General features: G+C 37.0%; 1 protein-coding gene across 1 annotated transcript in view; it reads right to left on the bottom strand.

Moving 5' to 3' along the window:
* Positions 1-16,852: 16,852 nt before the first annotated feature.
* RCN1 (reticulocalbin 1) overlaps positions 16,853-21,991 on the bottom strand; it is an 8,106-nt gene continuing 2,967 nt past the window's right edge. Inside the window, exons 3-6 of the mRNA XM_057379991.1 lie at positions 21,473-21,651; positions 20,899-20,959; positions 18,958-19,157; positions 16,853-18,053 (exon numbers count right to left, since the gene is read on the bottom strand). Coding sequence (XP_057235974.1) covers positions 17,946-18,053; positions 18,958-19,157; positions 20,899-20,959; positions 21,473-21,651 — 548 coding nt within the window. The 3' untranslated portion in view covers positions 16,853-17,945. The remainder of the gene's footprint in view (positions 18,054-18,957; positions 19,158-20,898; positions 20,960-21,472; positions 21,652-21,991) is intronic.

The following is a 21,991-nucleotide window of genomic DNA, read 5'->3' as shown; positions in this document are numbered from 1 at the left end:
ATAGAAATATATTCCTCTTTTCTAAATTGCCCTCAACTGCAGTTGCTTTATATGACATCTTTTTGTCTTTTTATCTCTCATAAAGCTGTTTTTAAGGTCATCTCAGTATTTTGCATGAATGCTTTTTCTTCTCTATGTTTGTTATGAATGTGTGTTATGTACAAAGGAAGCATTATTTAGTCAGGGTGATTTTAAGTTTTACTTTAGATTTTTTTTTGCAGACTGCTGCAAAGCATTTTGTTTTCTTTTAATCTATATCTTAGCAATGAAATTGTAATTATACTTTTGGAAGCRTTACTCACTGATCTTGTCTTCAAGTAGACTGTATCATAAAAACGGGTATCATGAGATATTTAATAGGATTCTGTTTCTTACAAGAGTTGTCCCTTTTTTATTTGAATGTCTCCCTAGCATACAAGGTTCATTACAACTAATTATTTTGGTTGCACTTAGATTTATGATGCAGTTCCCAAAAGGTAAAAAATCCCTCTRTTTGATCATATTGTTTTCTTCAAAGAGAAAATTTGGCTGATCTGGGGGACTGACTGCACCAAAATACTTCCTGAAAATAATAATGTCCTCATCATTTTCGGGGGTAAGAAAATGAGAATGAAATGTCAGTACCAGAGGGATGTGTGTGTGAGTCTCCCTTATCTCCTTACTTTTTAAACTATATTCTCTTTCCCAACAAATATGAAAGATGAGACCAGTTCTGATGTGGGCATTGCTTTCTTCTACTGCTTTGTTACATTTATATTGGTGATTGTTAGACAGAAGATTCACATGAAATGCACTCTCCTGTTTTAATTTTGGTCTCATCTAAAAATAGAGATTCTATATCAGAAGAGTGTAATAGAAGACAATGAGATGATTTGTGGAAATGAAATACCAAGCAGCAAGAGAAAGACTAGAAAAAAATCCATGTAGCAATTAGCACTAATTTTGAGGAAATGAAGACATTGCCCTCTAAAATCTTGACAGTAAAAATCCAGCTGTTTGTTGCTATATCCTAATCCTTTTTGCTTTATAGATTTCTGGAATGATGGAATTTTAATTTAATGGGTTTTTAGCGAATTTATTTTCAGAATTGTGAATTTCTCTGTCATAAACCTCATTAACACAGATTAAATGTGAGGAACATTGCCTTAGTGACCAGAACAGGCTAGTTTATATTTCTTGACTGCTCCTTGTTCCATGCAAGGGAAGTCATTCACAGTTTGGGCAATATAGAAAAAACAGACAGATCTGTTTTCTTTCTAATTTAAGGCAGTTAAAACATGTGTCTTCATTGCAGATCTTTTCAGGCAATTTAAATTGCGAGGTGATTAAATTGCCTGTTTGTGATAGTTTTCCATATTTTGTATTAATATACTGTTAATGTTTGGCTAATTTTCAGCATTTGTTATTATCTTTTCTCCTCACGTCCAATTTAAACATAGCCTTGCAGAAATCTTGGTGTGTTAAATGTAATTGGCAGAATTATTGATATTTGCAGGTATGCACTGCATTATAATGAGTAATTTTTCATTTAATCATCCTGTTAACTTAGCCTACACTGGCAGAGGAAACTCCACTGATCGCTAAATGAGAATTTGAACCTATATTTTTATTGCTGGTGATGTCAGAATTCATATGAAAGAATTAGTAGGAAGCCATTAATATACTGAGTGAGAAAATCTAGTGCAGTAAAAGCTACCTGTTTGGTGGTCTTGGTATTGAAAAAAATTGTTCTGCTTCATAACTCCTTATTGTATTATATAGGACCCATGAGAGTTTGATGCCATTAGCAAGTGTAGGAATGAATGCAGAAATGTTTCAACAGATGTCAGAATTGTGCATTGTTTTATATTTCTGCTGTTTTCAAACATTTTTCATTTAACAAAAGCTTTTTCCTGCCAGGAGAAAAAAACAAGTGGGTTTTGTGAGTATGTACAGTATTCACCTGTATCTTACAAGGCAGTTTGTCCTTCCATGGTGTGCTTCACACTAACAGCATGGACCTCTGTGGCAGCTCTAGTGACACAAAAGTAGTTGAAAACAACCCCCAAAGCCTGGATTTAAAATTCCCAACAGGTGGAGCAGAGCTCCAACATATTCCAAGGCTTTTTAACTACTGTAAAGAAAATCTCTATGTTGCTATTTTCAAACAGAGCATAACATTTGCTAAGGAGTTAATTATATAAGGAAAACCAGTAGTAACTAAACAGGAAAAAGTCTAGTTGTGTGGCAACTGTAAGTAAAGGAAGGAAATCATGGTAAAAGATGCTATAAGGGTAATATTATGAGTCTTGCATGTGACATGTAATTTCCACACATCCCAAAGCATATACTTTCAGGTTCCTTCAGTGGTATATTAAAATTATGGAAGTAGCATAATAGTTGTTGTTTTTGTTTAGTTTAAAAGAATGAGTGTTAGCAGAATTATATCAGAAGTTTGGAGATGTTGAGCTGATGTTTTGAAAGTCATGAACCTGATTTTTCTTTTAACAAGGAGAAAGACTGATTTTTCTTTTTTTAAAGCACCAAATTATAAGTTGTTTTTATGAAGTTGTATTTTATCTATAAATCATTGTTCCAAAAAGTTATTGCCTATGTCTAAAAGAGAGATTTTTGAATTCTTTTGAGAGTATGTTAATTTTTCCTTTGGTGCTTACAGGTGAAAATGCTTTTGATTGTAATGTGTATTTTTGTGTTTTTACTTTGTTACAGGGCTGGCTGGCTTTTGCCTGTGCTGATTAACAGAACACTTCAAGATYTATATTCCTCCAGAATTTTGAGTGCAGAATATAAGTYATGRCMTTYAAAATTTGAGGTAAGGATATAGAGATTATTGAATAATTTGTTGCTGAAATAGTACCATTGCACTACCATCACATCCCTTCCCTCTTGCTGTGAGTATCAAGTTTCCTTGAAGAGCTGTGCATATTTTTGATGTCCACTACAGAATGTGTTAAGGTAGCCTTGCCTAATGCAATGCTCTGTACTTTTGGCTCTTTCAAGCAATACCTCTGACTCCAGAGTAAATTAAGCTTAAGATCTGAAATCAGTTGCAATGATCAATATTTMTTTCTTCCCTCAATAATTCTTACAGAACTTTGAAAACTGAAAAACTGACTCCCAAAGGTGATTGAAACTTGTAATTTAGTTTTGCTCCACGTGAAGTTATATAATCCTTCAGCACATTACATGGTTCTCCCGTGGCATTAGGGTATTAGTACTAATGGAAAGACATAGTTATTACAAACAATTCCAAATTTCACGGTGTGTGTCTTAATAGCAGAAAGGGATTTTCTCATGATTAAAAAGAAAAATGGGTGGCAAAATAAGCAAGAAATGCTTGTTACATAGGGTGATCCCCTGGAGGCTTAATTACTGAAAAAACAAATAGGAGGTAAATGTTCAAGATGTTTACAGGTTAAACATTCCATGAGTATCTTTTAAATAAGAGTATCTGCAGCCTTGGAGCAGCTAATTGCTCAAGAATCACAGCCATTTGTGCTGCCTCATTTTTCCCTGGGATCGACACTCACAACAGGATAATTCTTACCCTGATATAAGTGTCACAGTAGGGACTCAGTGTAATTTGCTGATATGATATCAAAAATAGCATTAAGGTAATTACATTTTGCACTTGTAATATTCCACATGCAATAATATAACTGAAAGTTGCTCTTTTTTTTTGCTTATAGTAACCTGGCCATTCCCCACCAGAACCACAGTTTTCTTTTCTTGTTGTTTCATTCTAAGTTTGAGCAGTCAAGTTACTCAAAAGATTTGGGGCCTTTTTAGCATTTTTCACACAGAATTGTATCTAATAATCAGTGCTGAAGAACGATTTAAATTGAGCTCCTCCCAAATTCACATCAAATTACAGAATAACTGAAGTGCTACTCACTTGGGCCACCAGAGACAAGGAAAATTGATTTAATTATGATTTAGACTCAGCTCAACCAGGGCTTTATAATAAGTTGGTGATGTTTCTTTCAAGTTTTGTTTTTGTCTACCTGAGGGACTTGCTACCCATGCTGTCCATGGTTGACTGTTTTCTGCCAAAGACTGGTCATGAAAACAAGTAGAGAAGTCAAGCTGGACTGAATATTTGCCTTTGCAGCTGTTGTAATTTCAATTTCAAGGAAAAACCATTTAAAGAGAGATTGTTCTTCACTACAAAAGATACTCTGAGCATCTCAGAATTTAAGCCTAGAAATGAAGGCTAATTCAGATGATGTATTTGAGGGTTYTCCTGCAAAGGGCTAAGTCACACAGAGAAAAAGAAAAAAAAAGCCATATTTTATTATAATTTTATTTTGCCATTGAACAGTGCTAGGGACCCTTTTTGTAGATAGACAAATGCTTGTCATTACTTTATGCTCAAAGGCAACATTGAAAGTGACCTGGAACAGGCAGGAACTGACTTTTTTCTACTAATATGATATGAAAGTTTTATCGTATTAGGAATTTTCTGTCATGGTGGATTAGTATCAGGTCATATTAATGTTCGTTTTTACTAACTTACAATGAAATGTGCTAACGTGACTACACTTCACTATCACATGAGAAAAAAAGAAGAATGATTTTATATTAATGTGATACCATAGAGAGATTTCAATACCTCTGTCCCATGGCGAGTAGGAAGAAGTTAAAAATAAAATAAAATATAATGGCTTGGGACAAGGAGTTTGTGGGATTTTTTCCCAGGGATGAAACTCCTTTCCTCACCCTCCCTGCCCCCAACATCATGTCTATATTTGTTTAATGGTTTCTGGATTTTTGAAGTGATTAATTTTGAAGCAGTTTGGGCCTGATTTCATAATTATGGTTGCTCTCCCATTTCTAACTAGAAGTCATTGGGAGTCGCAAATACTGAATACATAAACAAAACAACCCAAGGTCTTCCAGGTTGATTATTCCTTTACTTTCAACAAAGCAAATGTTGATTTCTCAAAATGTTGACCTGGAAGCCAATTAAGAAAAAAAAAAAAATAAGAAAGAAAGGCTGGGGAGTGGAAGGAAAGAGGGGGAAGGGGGGGAAAAATGGAAAAAGAAAAGTCATCATGTGTCCATGCTCCATTATGCACAGAATACTGTGGCCAGAAATAATTAACAGGCACAAAGGGTGGTGGTTAGTCATTTGGCTGTATGATTGTACCTGCAAGGTTTCTTTCATCTGGAGCCAAAATCTGATAAAAATGGATAATGTTTGAAATGTTCAGTCTTATCTAAATTATTACCAGAAAAAGCCTGGGTTTAATCTTGGCCTCAAACTTTRCACAGGACAAAGCAGATGAGTTTGGCACCTACATTTAAATTCAAGTCATCTCTAATTCTGAAAATCTGTCATACAGTTTTCAATGTTTCCTTTTTGATGCAGTTAACATTCCTAAAAGCTTTGGTCTAAAATGAAAGGGATAAAAACCTTTCAAAACTCTAAAGAGGTGATAAATTAAAGCAGACTTATTTTTAAAAGGGCAGGATTGCTTCATTAGATGACATCCATGAATAAAACTGGGTTCTGTTCTAGAAGGTGATGGCACATATTTACACCAGGTCAGAGAACTTTTGGACTCCTCTGTTTGCATGTGAGGCCCTTTGCTTCAGGTTATTGGCAGGTAAAGGGAGGAGAACAGACCCCATCACCCTCCCTTTTGCAGTGAGAACAGCTGTATTTTGAGAACAGCTGTATTTTCCAGTTGTTATTCTAAGTACAATCAGTGCCCTTGTAACTGATCTGAAGCCTGTTGTCTTTTTGCTGTTTGTCATTCTGGCCCTGCGTGGGTTGTGCAGTGATGGCTTCCTGGAGCACTGTGGAGTTGCAGGGCAGGGCTGGAGGTGTTGTGCCAGCTTTTGAGTTTTAACACCTTCAAATGAGATGAGGCTTTGTGCTCCAAAGCATGGCAAGAGCAGGCAGAGGCAGTGGCTCCCTCTCTCCATCACTGAGACTTCAGGTTTTTTTATGACGAGGTCATGGTGTTGTTGATCTGACCAGCACCCAGAGATATAAAAAATGGTGGATGTTGCTCAGGGAATTTGGAATCTGAAGTGCCATGTGTAATTCAGAATACTGATTTGGGAATCCAGCACAAGCAATCCTAATCCATGGCTCAGCACAGCAGTAATAGCCAGCTGCTAATGCATRCTGGGGAGAAAGTGGATAGCCAAGTTGAACTTGGTCTTTCTGAGGCATGTAGAAGAACATTGTATCAGAGAGGAGAAACTCGGAAGTTTTTATGTCAGTATATTAAAAACACATTTATTAATCATATGTAGTCATTYAGAAGCTCTTGCAGATTAGAGAACCTGGGCTCCTCATCTTAGTGCTGTCCCCGTGAGGTTCAGAAGCTTCACATCAGAATGGCCTCAATTAAAACAGCAGCATCACTATCTGTAGATTACTGCTTTCCATCATTTATACTGTTATCTCTCTCTTCAGACTGGTTTTTAATTTTTATGTTTGCAATTATAAGTGATTTACAGGAAAATTCATTGCATGACTTGTCCAGAGTCATTAAATTCACCTGGGTTGAATAACCTGATGTTCACCTGGAAATAACCACATCAGTGWCATTATCTAACTGATTTTTCAGCTACCTGAGAAATATAGAGCTTATCTTTTCTTCCTTTTTTTTTTCCTCTCAAGTATAGTGATGGAGGAGGGGGAAACATTTTTAATTCATAAGAGGTAATTAGCCAAGTCTGAAAGGTGTGCACTAATTATGGAATGCTGTATATCTCGTGTAGCTGATTGCAGCRCAGGTTTCTGAATAGTAGGTATGATTTTTCCAAACACTGTTCAGTAATTTGAAATGTTATTAGGGGATTAACTTTCCATATGAAAAGCTAAACTAATACTTATTATACAGATTATAACAGCAAGTGGCCTAAGAAGCTGTTGAGGCCATTATTTTGCAGGCTGCAGTTACTGCCAAGGACCAAGGCAAGCACTGGATAACCACCCCAGCTAAGGGAATATGCAGAGCACCATCCTCTGCTGTTCCTCATCCTTCCTACCTCTGCCAACACGAGGCAAGCTGATGGGCTCCATTTAGGAACACGACTCTGAAATGAAGAGGCAGAGGAGAAAAGGTGGGAGGATTGTTTTGTGCTACATTGTTCTGCTGTGGTTGCAAATCAATCAAACTATACTGTTCTCAAATTGTTTAGAAGCCATTCTTTGGGAAAAGGCTAATATATGTTTACAGTTTTGAGAAAACTGAGCAGTACACCTTTAAACATTTATTCCAGCTAGCTTGATACATGGTAAAGTTAGTTTTTGCATCAGTATTTTTAAACCCCATTAAACAGCTTGTTTTGATTTACAGTTTATGGTGGTAAGTAGTAGCTGTTGATTCTTCTTCCYTCCTCCCCAGTCTTTATGCTCTTATAGGGTCACATATCCTCTCTTTGTGTGACCTCTGATATTTGTTCAGCACATGGGAAATCTAACTGGATTCCTGCAAGCTAAAAGCATGATGCTGTGTYTAGAGCTAAAGCTAAAACTTGTATTTCCAGTGAAAACCTCCCATTCCCTATGAGCGAGGCAATAGCAAATGCAGACCTACTTTTAAATGAAGGCCATGCAGTTGTGACCATGGAGARTGGATGTGGGAGTATGTGGAGCAGGAGAAGGAAGCTCTTTGATTTCTCTGCTGAATARGTTGGCACTTAAGTGTAGGTCTCAGTCTGAGGCTGTAAAATGCACACTAATCAGTGGATGGAAAATACCCATGTACAATTTGTGCTTCTAGGGAAAAYATCACCATGTTTTGGAAAAGAAAGTGATAAATGGTAAAATTTACTCATCTTAATTCTCTACCCTGGTTTAATGTTAAATTCCAACACCAAATCCCCCATCCACCTCAAAAACAAAGAAAACATCCAACCCCTGCCATTATTTCTAAAAGAAATTATTTTTGTGTAAAAATGTACTAATTGTATAATATTATTTACACAGAGTTGTATTCTTTGTCTTGGAAAGTACTTGGTCAATTCTTCATTAATAATTTCAAACAGATTTCATTATGACTTCTTTTCTCTGCTTTTTTGTCTTCATTTTGGATTCTTTAACAAATCAACCAGGTGAGTTCTTCCTAAGAGGATTTGCATCCTCTTTAACAAATGTTGAAATTATTTATTGAAAAGTAAATAATCTGTCCACCTTATTAATCAAGGTTTCCTTTCCCTTGCTTTTCAGTGCTGTTTCAGTTTGTAAAATTGGAGCTTCAGCCCCTCTGTYTGTGCTGATACATGCAGCTTATTGAATGCACTTTGTCCGTATTTCTGGAATACATTTGCTGCTCTAAATTTTTTAATGCATTTAGCTTCCAATATGAAACTTGGGGAAATGGTTCTGAACATCTCCACATCAGGTTCCCATTGCGTCCCTTTGTCTATCCTAGCAGTAATATCCTCTGAGATTTTCTCCTACAGGCATCTCTGAAACCCTTAATTGAACCACCAGTGTGCTTGTTTAAAGTGTTTCCCTTGCTTGGCTTTCTAAAATGATTTTTAAGCTTTCCCTACATACGTTTTCAGTTCCCCTAGCCCTTTCCCTTAACTAATGGCATTATGATGGTCTCCTGTCTTCAGGGATCTCTCTTGAACTACATGAACTTGTAAAGTGTCAGTGAAGACTTCTCTCAATTTCTGTCCCCACTTTTATTTCTCTCTTGGATATCTGATGTCTAATCTGTGGGCTTCCTTCAGGCTCAGTTGTGAGTAGCTGAGCATCCTTTTGCAAGAGAAGAAATGGGTGCAGGTCACTACCTTGCTTCCTTGCATGGGCTGCCACTGAGATGATAGGAAAAATAGGTTGTACCAGGAAAAAATAGGCATTGGTGTACAGAAGTATTTAGGTATGAAGCATCAGATGCAGTTATATCTYGGAACAGCTGCAAATTAATTAAATATTCCAAGTAGTCATTAGTCATTGCATTTTAGTTTGATGCTTTTCACTCTTATTTTGGAAAGTGAATGGAATTCTGAAATTCTTAAATCTTTGGGTTTGACMCAATTTAACAAAAAAGAAAAGGTTAAAAAATCCAAACCAGGGAAAAAAACTCCTCATACTGAGAGATTTTGACTATCCGCTTCACTTTGGGTTTTGTTTCATTTGGTTTAGCCMTTTTCTTTTAATACTTGATCAAATCTTTCACTTCTGATATTCTATGGATGGGTTCAAAAGCATTTTTGTTTGTCTTACATATTGTTCCATATATCTGTCTCRAGCTATGTTGGCTTCTCTTGTCATTTTGACACTGATTTACTGGAATGAACTTATATTTTAAACTCTGTTACTGTTCTYTAAATGCCTTCCATTCTGCATTAACATTTCTCAACAATAGTTAGTTCTAATTAGTTTTCTTCCAGTCTGTTTGCAAATCTAACGCAATGTCTTCTGAAAACAAACTTACTGAAGAATATCAGATATTTTAAGAAAATAAGTGATCAAGTGGCTTTGCTGCTGGTAGCTCATCTATGTTCTGTGTGTGCTTGTATGCAGTTATATATATGTCTAACAGTCATTTAACTCCTAAAGAAAATATTTAATTCTATCAAAGGGTCTACTTCAGAAATTCATTTTTTCAGTGACCTATAGCAAGTAGAATTTGAAATGCTTTATGAGTAGGTCACGATTTCTATTAGGGTGTTAAAAGGCTTTGCTGTGTGCATGGACAGGAGAGGTCTKGTATGAAAAGAACCTCCAAGACTTCAAAGATTGCATTCCAGAAACAGGGTTTGGATGGATGTTTAAGAGAAATGCCAAGTGCAGCTTGATCAAAGCAAACAGTTATACCTTGGCTGAGCAAATATTTACAGTAAATTTGGTATGCATTTTGGTTTTTATGTTACTCAGATTTTCAAGCAGACTAAAACACAGAAAGTGAAGCAGATTTCATRTGTGCAGAGGCTTGATTTCCAGGTTTGATTGGAGAGCAGGTGACCAGGGAAAATTCCTCTCCCTTCCCAATACTGCTGCTGCCTATATGTGCCCATCTTTATGCCTGCTTGTTCTACCCTAAACCTCAATGCCGATTTCATAACACTTGGGTGACCTTCTAACTGTGGTCTTTGGCTTGTTTCCTACACGCCAGCAGCTCAGTGAGATACAAGGATGACACATGAATGAGCACACCCTTGAGAAAAAAGGGTTTTTGGATAAAAGAGCTTGACAATCTCAGCAAGAAAACTGCCTTGTTTGATTCTTCTGTGTTGTATCATGGTATAAAAGAAATGCCTGACACAACTGTCAAATTACCTTTCTTCCCAAACAACCTGCAGGACCTGCAATTTAGGCAAAGCACTCAGATTGAAGAAGCAAACAAGGCACCACACTGCTCCTTAAGTTGATGTGAGAATTTTGTGCATTCCTGCCTGCATTGTGCAGCCTCATCCCTGTGCCTTGTTATGGCTTCATTGTGCTCCTTCGTGGCTGTAAGAAAGGTGAGCAACTCTTTGTGTCACTACTGAGTGGAACWGAGGAGGCAGCTCAGCTCTGGGAATCTCCAAGCAGAAAAAAAAAAAAAAAATAAATAAAAATTAAAAAAGGTCTAATAGGGAAGGGATGAGCAGATAATACAGGGCTGGCTTTTATCTGGATTGTTCTGAGTTTTACCAGGAGCAGGGTGGGATGGTGCAGAACTGAAGAAAATCAGGGGTTTTGCTTGAGCTCCCCAAACTTGTCACAGTGGGCTATGATTTGTCCCCTTGACTTAACACCTTGCTCACAATGTGCATAATCTTTTCCCATTACACATAATTTTWAATTTAATTTTAAAATACCTGTCCRGAGATAGGCTTTGTAGACAGGATTAAACTATCTGAAAATGTGGCATGCAAGTGAGTGTAAAACATTTGACTTGATGTTGTTCAAATCAATGCTTGTTAAAGTATATCATACAGGTAGAGAAAGTTAAAAATACGGTGTAATGCAGTGGAATGAAAAAGTATYTTTCCAGTTCTATTCTGAGAATGCAGCAAAAATAGTCCAATGTCAAATGCTATTTGAATATCACTTCTTAATGTGTCTGATACATTTATTCTTTATGTGAGTCCACTGCTAACTTGCTTATGCTGCAAAAAATTAAAAATATCTATATTAATTTCTTCTTTTTCCTCTAGATGTTCCAAATTTTTTTCTTGGTTTCATTCTCAACTCCTTATGGTTTTTGCATTGACTAATTTATGGCATTCCTACTTTCATGTTGTATAAGAGAATTTGAACTTAATTGCTCCATATAATGTTCACAAAATCTCCTCTCTCTGCAGGGGGATGAATCCCACGCAGTTTCACTTCTTGCCAAATTGAGAGRAGGAGGCTGCAATGAATTGAAGCATTGGTACCTCTGCTCTGATACCAATCCTGGACAAGAAATAGCAGTAAGAAAGCAACATGAAAAACATCTCTTAAGCACTGGCAGACTCAGCAGTGGTAAAGKTCATACTGTGTAAGGCTGGATTTTATTCTTTGCTATCAGTGTGCAGTAACAGTAAAGCAAGCAGCAAAGTGGGAGARAAAGGTATTAAACATACAGCATATATTAAAATTAAACAGCATTTTTAGCTAAATTAGTTGATCTGTACATCCTAGTAGGACTGTCTTGCTATGTTGTGTCTAACCTTTAGCCACAGCTCGGATTGCAGGCTTGAGTTACGTGCTGACAATAACCACACTGTCTTGCTGACTTATTTTGACAGTTTATGTCCGGTTACTTTCAGTGATTTGCAAAGCTGACATTTCCCTTTAGTGAACCTGAAACTCCTTTCTGCTGTATTGCCCAGATATTTTTAACATACCAGGCAGTAATGAAAAGCAGAGAAAAGAGGGCTCTGTTCTTACTGAACCTGGGGAGAGGCTCTTACAGCAAATACGAGGGGTGAAAGAAGCTGGACTATAAATGAGGACTGGGCCTCAGATTAGTCTAGTTGTAGTCAGAGGCTTATTTTTATTAATTTGTCATGCTACAAATGCCACACTACTGTTCTGTTCCTTAGCAGATATTCTTCTGATACTGSAATATTTTCTTCCTTAYGGTAAAGTGTATCTGATTGAGCCAATTTATACMGACAGCTTTCCTAAGTTAACTTCTCTGTGAATTCCCAGTTCATTTAATATATTTTCCTCATGCTTCCCCCATTTGAGTTACCTTTGTTCTGTGTCTGAAGGATAGGAAGCTGAGAGTTATTTTATATTTATATTTCAAGGCTGCTTAATGTTTAATGAGGCTGAATATGTTGTAAAAAGCTTCAGAACACTCAGGCTAGTTAATATTTTATGTCGATCTACAGAGACAACTATATTGATCTTTTAAGCATCTGCTAAACAAGACAAGGAATAAATTAGATTTTGGTCAGTTTGATTTGGCTGGTGAGTTAAATAGCTTTTAGAGCATTATCACCTTTTAAAATGTTTTGTTTCCAGTTGAATAAAGTAGATTTTAAAGGCAGTWTTTCATGTCGTTTCTCATCGCTCTTCATCTTGMCTGTTYCATTTCAGCAGTGTTTGTGTATATYATGAAGGGATGCAGGAATATAAGGAGAGGATGTTTGCACTGTCTGCTTTATGCACCCATAATTGTACCTTCTGAAGTCACAGTTGAAGGGGCCCTACTTGTCTCTATTGACTGCATTTTGGACACAGGTTCCCACTATTAAATATTGGGAAGGTTTGAGGGGTCCCAGAAATATTACATCTGTACTGTCAACTGAATTTAAAACTTAAGGATAAAGAAAAGCAAAGAATTGATATAAAATATTCTAAACTAAGAACAGGAATGAAGAKAAGCTTTTGGTTTTGTTATAATCCAGGATACCTCTCCAGCCACTCTTTTTCTTTCATTCCTGCATTTCTTTCATTCTGTGGAGTTTCCTTGTGAATTCACCTTTTAAGAAAGATGCTCCCTAARGTTTAAAAATTACTCATTTACATGTTACTACGTAAAGATTTCAGCAAGTTTTAACCATCTGAATTCTGCTGCACCTCTCACTTGATGGGTTCTTAGCTAGCATTCCTTCCTTTTGTCTCAGCAACCAAGGCCCTGTGTGATGCAGTGAAAGCCATGTCAGAATTTCAGATGGATTTAAAGCTGGAGGAGGGCATTGGGAGTAATTTGGGGGGATGTATCTAACCTGTCAATCTATCAATACTATTTTTTGTGTGTCTTATTATCTTACAGTTGATCTAATGATAAAAGTCACCCTTTTTTTTTGTCTTCCTGAAACATTAAATTTACTGTTTTTAACCCAAGCAGAAGGTATGTCCTGAGAAGTCCTGAGAACATTGTGTTGGAACTGTGTTGGAACTACAGTTACAATTGTTTGTTTTTTTTTCTCCCTTCCTTAGTTTTTCCTTGGCCTTGAGAGCAACTTGAATCATCACTTGAAGTGGTGGGATTAACTTGAATCACAGTGGTGGGATTATCAACTCCTGTGTCTGWGACACCATCCACAAAAGCACCAAGGAGCCTCACTGAGGACTTCAAGGTATGTCTTCTAATTTTTCATCTTTTGTACCCCCACTGGTCCTTTTTAAAAGCTGTCAGGCTATTCCTGTATAAAGAAAATATTTCTTAAGTGTCGCAATGCATATCTAAATTCTTGTTGATATGATGAAACATTGTCATTTCTAATGTATGTGTCACTCCTAATTAGTACTCAGATTCAGGATCATGCCATGATTTGTTCTATACAGCTGGCCTRGAATTTCAGGTACSTGGTAGTTTCAGACCACAAATGTGRCCAACTTTACAAATGTGAGGCCAACTAAGAAACACAAAAATACTAAAAAATTCAAAAGTTAGCCAACTGGACTATATTTGGACCTTTTATGATTATGAAATTCTTCCACAAGGAAAATGACTAACATKCAGTATATGAAATGGAGCCAACACTTGTGCTGAGGATGGATATCCCTCAATTATCAATAGGAACAGTAATGCATACACAGGATAATTGTATTCTTGTCACTGCCATAGTGAAGAAAGGCTCCCATCTGTTGGAGATATTTTACTTTATCCTGTGGAGAGGCAGAATGCAGGTGTGAAACTCCCTGCTGTTTCACATACACATGCATGCTCCCTGTTCAGTGTTTAACACYAGGGGAAAGCTGGTAACCTGTTCTTATGAGGTTGCTTTGAAATTCATCATGACGGGATAATCCATACAGCACTTGAGTTTCAGGSACATCAGTCTTACTGGTGCCTGAAACTTCAGAGGAAAATAATCCTAAATTCTCCCTTGGTAATTATTGAATATGGTTAATATGCTCCTTGCTGGACAATGGAGTTGTTGAATGGAATATAGCACACACTAAACTGGAGCGATGAAAAGAGAAGTGGTGAATGCTTCCAAGTGCTCAACTATAAGCCAAGWCAGGTTTTGTAAAATTTTTAGTTATGAAATCTTTTTTGTAGATCCTTCTGTCAATCTGTAAAACTCACATCATTTGCTAAGACTGATGCCACCACCATCACTCAACAAAATGCCTCAGGTTCCTTGCACAGACCAGAAAGACTTTACACACTGTCTTCCATGAACTAGACTTATACCCTTAACTCTCTCACAGGACTATGAAAATCAGTCTAAATTCCTAAATGTTAGTGCTCAGTAGCAATAAGGAGATCAGGATCTGATGGTTAGAAGGTTATTTCTGACCTCCAGTCCCACCACCCCATTGTTCTGCTTAACTGTGGGTGGCCAAGGACTTAGACTAGTTCTTGCTCTCTTAGAACCCGGAATTCACGTTAACTTCACTGGGATCAGGATCAGCTTCTGCACTGCAAATAGTAAAGCATTATGCAACCATTGTAAGGTACTTGTRTAAGTGTAAGGAGAGCAGGATGGGYTGTGATCCCCTTTCCTCAGGGAGTTATGCACAGTACCTTTTATTGGAATAGGAGATAGATTCAACCTGATTGAATCATTAAATGGAATTATAAGACAATGAACATAAGMCACTTAGCTCATTTCATATATTCCAATAATTAAAACTGCATGGGCAATAATAATGGCTATTCCAGCTATCTAAGTAGGAAAAAATGCACCTTTGATGTACTGTGGCACAGGCATAGTRAAAACACTGAGTTAATGGAGGATCTATGTAATAAGAGTTACCATACAGAACCTGAAGTTGGAAATATATAAACATGCTTCCCAACAGAATTTCATTGTGTCACAATTGATTAAGAAAATCGGCAATAACTGACAAGATAGGCACAAAATGGATTTTCATGTTGCTGGGATGAAGTATGGCTCCCAGCAATTAATAGTTTTAGTCATATTAAGCAGATAAATAATGCTATCTGACATTACAGTATTTCACATTACACTAAAATTTTGTAACGTTTGCTCATAATAGGAGTTGAAATATGTTACCTAGGAAAAAAAATGTTATCTCTGGAACAGTCAAACCCCATTAGAAACCTTAGGCTTGAAAAATCACAATGTTAACAGTTATATCCCCTAGCAAAGGTTTGCTTTCCTTAAATAGTGTTAAATTTAAACCCAGAAGCTCTAGTCTCTTTTGGAGTTGCTCTTCTATAGTGCATTGAGCTTGAAAGGGAAATTTAGTGCATGGAATGTACTGTGCCATTACTGAATGTTGGTAAGAGGAACACCATGAACTGCTGAAAGAGGGGAGCCTTGAAAATAAAATCACATTAGGGATACTCATGTTCTCTAAAAAATGGTTTCAAAATTCTGCTCTATTAAAAATGCTTCTAATCTTAATATAACCCAATTACCTGTCATTGATAAATAATTTGATTAAACCTCATTCTAATTGACATGTTTACCTTTTTCCTAGCTTAATATGTGCCATCCAAGTACCGTTCTCTTGAGGAAAAAAAGCTTTTTATGGATCTAAATTTTCAGCTACTGTTTACATGAACAACTSTGATTTCAGCATTCTTGCTCACGTRAGTATAGTTTTATCCTGGAAAATGCCACTGTGTTCCAAGCACTAACAGAAATCAAGAACAAATGAGAACATGATTTTTCTCTTGCGTGCTGCTAATTCTGTTCCAAATTCATTTAGTAATGTGGAAGAAAATGTGATTGCTTGTCAAAGCACAGATGTGTTTTTTTGTTGGGACAGTGCACAGTGCATTTGGAAGTGTCATGTTTAGCTAAGGGCAACAATGCTTAGTGTCTCAGCACCCAACTCCCACTGAATTTCAACAAGAGTGAGCAAACAACCTTCCCCTGGGCTCCAGTGAAAATCCTTGGCTTAGTATCCAGTCTGAGCTGCAGTTTCACTTGCAGGAAACAAGATGATTTTTGAGGTCTTTTAAGRTATTGTTTCCTGGAATAGCAGAAGCTATAATCTGAGTACATTGAGAGTACCGAAAATCTGTTAGCAAAATATGCTAGTTTGATAAAGATTGTCAGGATTATTGAATACAATAAACCTTTCCAAATTCAAGCCATGAACAAAATAATCATTTACATATGCCAAGATACAATTTTATTGCTTTTCAGATAACACTGCATTTAGGCTTTTATTTAACTTGAAGATACTGTAAAAGCAAAACCAGTTCACTTTTATGGCATTTGCCCTACTTTATGTTAGTGGAAGAGGTAGGGATTTTTCAGAGACATTGCTGGCCGTGTCGTAAGTGTACCCCAAAAGCTTAGTAGTGGTGCCAGCAAGCACAACATCTCTGTCAGACTCTGCAATCTAGATTTAACTATCTTCAACTGCAAGATGTACAATATTTCTCCACAGTTCTTCTATGACACTGTTTACAGAGGTCACAGTTCTGCATTGTCTCCTGATGATTTTCACTGAGGCTTGGTTTTGTGCTTCACATCATCTCTCTCAGCTAATCTGTGTTAGTTTTATTGCACCTTCACAGTATCAAAAAGAAGTATTGGTTTTATTGTGCTTATTTTAAAACCAGTACATTTAAAAATAACCGAACTTATCTAAGTTAAGTATATAAAAATATACATGTAACAACTCACATTATACAAAAAAAAAGGAAGCACCTGTGGAAATTTCCCCCTCTTTTTTGGAAGGAGAGCTGTCAGTAACACGTACTTATAAGTATATACATACAAACCCAGAAGTTGAGCCACAAAAATCTGTTCTTATGTAGCAGAGGAGACAGAAGGCYCAGAGGGGTGATATGTCTCATTCTTTCTCCATCACAGAACTGCTGCCATTCACACTGTGTGAACAAGAGTACGGCTCGGGTAAAGTGCGAAAAGCAGGAGATAAATTATGCTCCATGTGGCACAATTCCTCCCAGGAAGCAGCACGCCTAACAGCCCACAAAGAGTTGTACCACAAAGAGTTGTACGTTACCCTGCTGGCAGGAGGAGAAGCTGCTACACTGAACTCTGCAGCCCTGGCTGGGAATGCCAGGATTGGGCCCCAGTTCTGTTCCTGMACTGTGCTGGGGTCAGGAAAAAGGGCCACCTGTGCATGTTGCACTGGTAAAGCAAAAACCCAAACTGGGACACAAACTTGTAGAGACAAAGCTGCTGGCAAATTATTCTCTGGATAGAAGGCTCAAACGGTTAACTCTAAACTGTTAACATGCTATTAAAAAAGACAACTAAATAACTTAAGTCAGTTTAAACATTAAGTTTCTTTCTAATCCTCACTATGGTAAWAACAGGTATTTGAAGAAAATATTTYRCTATTAAAGAACTTTGCAATTAYGCTTTTAGAAATGCCTTTTTTTGTGTCAGGCTCTAACTTATTCAGAAAAGTTACCTTTTGAATTTTTCAAAAATAAAACTGTAGCAATTATATACTGTATTTAACCATGTGAAAAGAGTAAAAAAGCTATTTCTATGTGGTTTCTGAGGTAATAAGCTGGCACGTTAAAAATAATATTACTGCAAGTCATTCAGTTGTGAGTGTCCCTTGCCCATCTTCCCTCTAAGAGGGGATGGACACGGTGATTTCAATAAAGTGGAGAAAAGATGTGTGRTACACTGTGTCATAGTTCATCGTGGTTTCTTGTGAGGTCCTCCCCATAATTAGTAGCTTGACTTCCAACGAACATATTCCAGTTGTCTAGAACCTCCTCTTTCGTTAATTTTTGATCCTGGTAGGAGGAAAACAAAATTTACGTGAGAGTATGTTCAAAGCTMAGTCAAAGACACACCAGCACAGACTTCCCCCTGGGAAACAGTTCTTCATGGCAGCAGACTGCAGRTTCAGCAGTCCTTTGTAGCTGTCATGGTAAGTGAAATTTGGACTTCAGAGGAAAGCAGAAGTCCCACAGGCTTCAGTTGGGTCAAACTGCTCATGGCAAGTCCTTTGTAAGGAACTCACTGCCAAGCAATAGGCTAACAGTGGATTATCTGGTACACACTTTTGACTTGTGGTTTGGTTCATGTTCMTGATGGTAAAAATGGAAATTCTCTCGTGTACTTTGCTGAAGATGGTTGCTTATGATAGCAATTTACACTCCCTCTGTTAGGAGTATCTTAGCTTTTCATGTTTCAACTGTGCTTGAAATTAGATCATCATTACAGATACATCAATTAATTACACTTCTGATGATCAGCATCTGTGATCTCCTGTCCCACATCAGAGCCAGTGTTTAAGCAAAATGTATGTGCCTGATAATAGAACTGAGAGTGGTTTTGCTACCCCCAGTCTAAATGAAGCTTTATTTTCCTCTTACARTCTGTATTAACRTAYAAAAGTCATRAYCMCTCTTACAGGAAAAAGTATTTTTGCTGGGTTAAAATGYCCAGGTTTAAGATGATAGTTTGTTATCTCACTTAATGAAAGCCAGAGGAACTTCTAGAGTGATAAACTATATTTTACTACTTCATGWTTCTAACACTACCAGCTGAAACGGGCATGGAAACATTCATGTACTAGCAATTCTAGCTTCTAAAGAGAAGGTATTAAGAATAAATTCTTGCAAGCTGGTATTTAAAAAAAACCCACACCACTTTATACACCTTCTTTATAAACTATACTGGAACACTACATACCTTGTCCACATCAGATTCGTAGACCAAGTGTCGAGCTTCAGCTAGTGCATGATCATAGTCTTGGGGGAGGATCCAGTGCTGGATCTCATCTTTGTCCATCTTTCCATCCTTGTTGAGATCACGAAAATCTGAAAACTGTTCACGCTCTGTAATCACCCAGTCAGGCTCTGGTCCACCCTCTTCATTTGCAAACATATCAGCTGGAGAGGAAATAAGGGTCTTACTTGAATTGTATTCACTCTGTAAATTATGCACCAACTACAGATATTTGCACAATGTTCCTCAGAGGAGACTGAACTTTTCACTCTTTGCCCAGTGTACCTTTGTACAGAAAACAAATGCAGGGTGTAAACAGAGCAGCTATCTTCTCTTAAGCCTATTTCTTCACTGCTGGTGATTCTGCCCATTCTCACATTACCCTGCATTGTACCTGTGCACTGCTGCTGAGGCTGACAGGAGAGGTGAACATGTTCAATGGCCATCAGCAGAATTTCAGAATGAACCAAATCCTCTRAGGATCTTTGGTTAAATAGCAGTCATAAGCTTTAGTGCTAGGCTCAGTCACATGGGGAGAAAGGAGCTCAGCCATTTTATCTTGTCCCTGCCAGCAAATGTCTTTSTGGATAAGATCAGACTCCAGCCAGCAGAGAGTGATTAAAGGAAAAAAGGCACGGGGGAATTTAGGCAAACAAAAATTGCTAAATGGAACTTGCTTGCTTTTGTACTGCTTTTAGAGAAGTCTGTGTAAGAGACATTCAGCTTAGCAGATCAGTTCTCTTTTAACTGTGCAGTGCTGCAGCATATTCCAGTAGAAGATACTTTCCCACAAAGACAGACGAAGGGATTTAATTTTCTGCWGGTTTCTTAATCCCAATTTCATCAAAATTACATTTGAAAAAGGGAAGTAGGAATATTTTAAGCAGTTTTCTCAACTCATGAAGAAAACTTCAGACAACACATTCACTTTCTTTTCTCATTTTTAAAAGAGCAAATTATATTGTTTATTTGAAGCAACTGACATGTCCTGTCAATTTGATTTTTATCATCCTTGCCAATGTGGGGTGATCGTGACTAGAACATTCTATGTTCCTATCTATAGAAGACAAGAAAAACCAGCATTCACATGGTAACAAATGTTGACAATTACCTTATAATTATATGTAGGTAATGTCACTGAATGAACTGAAATTACTGTGGAAATTATGCTGCTCTGTTATTTCAGTCATAGATGAATAGCATTCACTTTCTGGGCTAAATATAATTTACAAGGAACAGAACCCCCCGCCATTAATTAACGTGTGTATATTGTTCCTGATTCTATGGGAAGTGATCTTTACAGCACCATTAGAAACAGAAAGACTCATCCAACTTTGCACTAACGCTTTCATGGGGCTCCTTTCTGTATTTAAAACTCATCCAAATATAATGGTATCACCAYTACACAAGTATGGGCTTTACTTACTAATTAAACTAAGAAAAAAACTAGCTAGGAACAAAGCAAGTTTTATCTTTTTGCAATGTGTGCTTCTGAGCTGTTTGGGATATTTGAGAACCATCCAAACTTGGGAAAAGATTAATTCATCTTCTGATCCTYCTGCATTTCTAAACAATGCCTTTAAACAGCAGTAAACATGGTATAATATACAGAGAATATCCCTGCCATGAAAAATATTATTCCAGGTTCTCTTRTWCTCATGTAACTCTTAGATGAGTTAAATGAGAAAAAAGAGGAGAATTTTGTGCTGCAAAATATGAGGGACATTTCCTGATGTTGCTGTCTACCTAAAATTAAATTTAAGTTTCTGGATTGGATGRTTAGTGTAAAATAGTTGAACTGGAACACAGAACTGCTCATCTCAGGGTTGTTAATGCTGCTGCACATTTGAGAGAAGATGGAAAAATGGACTGGAGATTATGTAAGAAACAAGTATCAGTACTTACCAATGTATTCGTCTTGATCCACAAAACCATCCTCATTTTTGTCTATGTCTTCTAAGGTTTCCTGGAAAATAATTTTGCATGGAAATAATCAGAAAACTGAAAGTTATGCCTACTGGCTTTTGATCATTTAATGTTCTGAGGCCTGTACATAAGTGAATGAAGTCTCATTAAGTCCAGAGGGACTATTATTTATACTTTGAATACAAATAAACAAATATCCTTTCATATTGAAAAAAAATCCCTGTATGATGAACTGCTTAAGTTAAGTGCAGATACAAGCCTGCATGAAACACTCAGCTGCTACAGGTCAGCACACCCTTTTTTTATTTTGGTTTAAGTCGATGCCTCAAGATTGTTTCTTGATTCCATTTAGGAGCTGTCTAAGTGCACTTAACAAGTCTCTCTTGTACTGAGAGTTCTAAACCCAGTGAATATAATGAGAAGCATCCCCTTCTATTCCCTATTTAGCTATTATATGTGTGGTGCTTTCTAAACCCTGCCTGGAAAGGTTAGAGAAGACTTTAAAGTTCATCCATGAACATTGGAGCAATGGCATTGATTTTGCTTTGCTTACTAAAACGACGATATTTTTCATGTGCTCAAACTCCTCTGGGTGAAGGAAAGCAGTGAATTCTTCACGAGTGGCAGCCAAGTCTCCATCCAGATCTGCAGCTTTGAATCGTCTTTCATCTCTGGGTAGCATTTTCTTAAAACTGTGCTGATCGGTTGCATCTTGAAATTCTTCTGGATTTTCTACAAATGAATCAAGATAATCTCAGAAGTGTTTTCCTTTAAAACATATTATCAAAACAAAGCTGTTTGAGTCTAAAAATACAAAGCTTTGCTGCCAGAATAGCTGCTGCTCTAAATGGAACGTCTCTTTCCTGTGAAGTTTTGAAGTCAAGGGTCAAATAATTGGTTTGATTTTTAAAGGTGACAGTAGTAGAGGTGAATTTCTAAGCAGCCTTCTGTTGCAATCCAGAACAATGGATTTTGTAGTATTCTGTATTACCCGACAGATTTTTATAATCTGCCTTTACAAGTATCACTTAGGCACTGTTTGGGGTAGACTTCATTCACAAAAGTTTTCTTC

The sequence above is a fragment of the Malurus melanocephalus genome, unplaced genomic scaffold, assembly GCF_030028575.1.
Source record: "Malurus melanocephalus ecotype Western Australia unplaced genomic scaffold, MMel_1.1 scaffold_429, whole genome shotgun sequence".
Lineage (NCBI taxonomy): Eukaryota > Metazoa > Chordata > Aves > Passeriformes > Maluridae > Malurus > Malurus melanocephalus.
The sequence above is the reverse complement of the archived record's forward strand: the minus strand, read 5'-3'. Positions and strand labels throughout refer to the sequence as shown.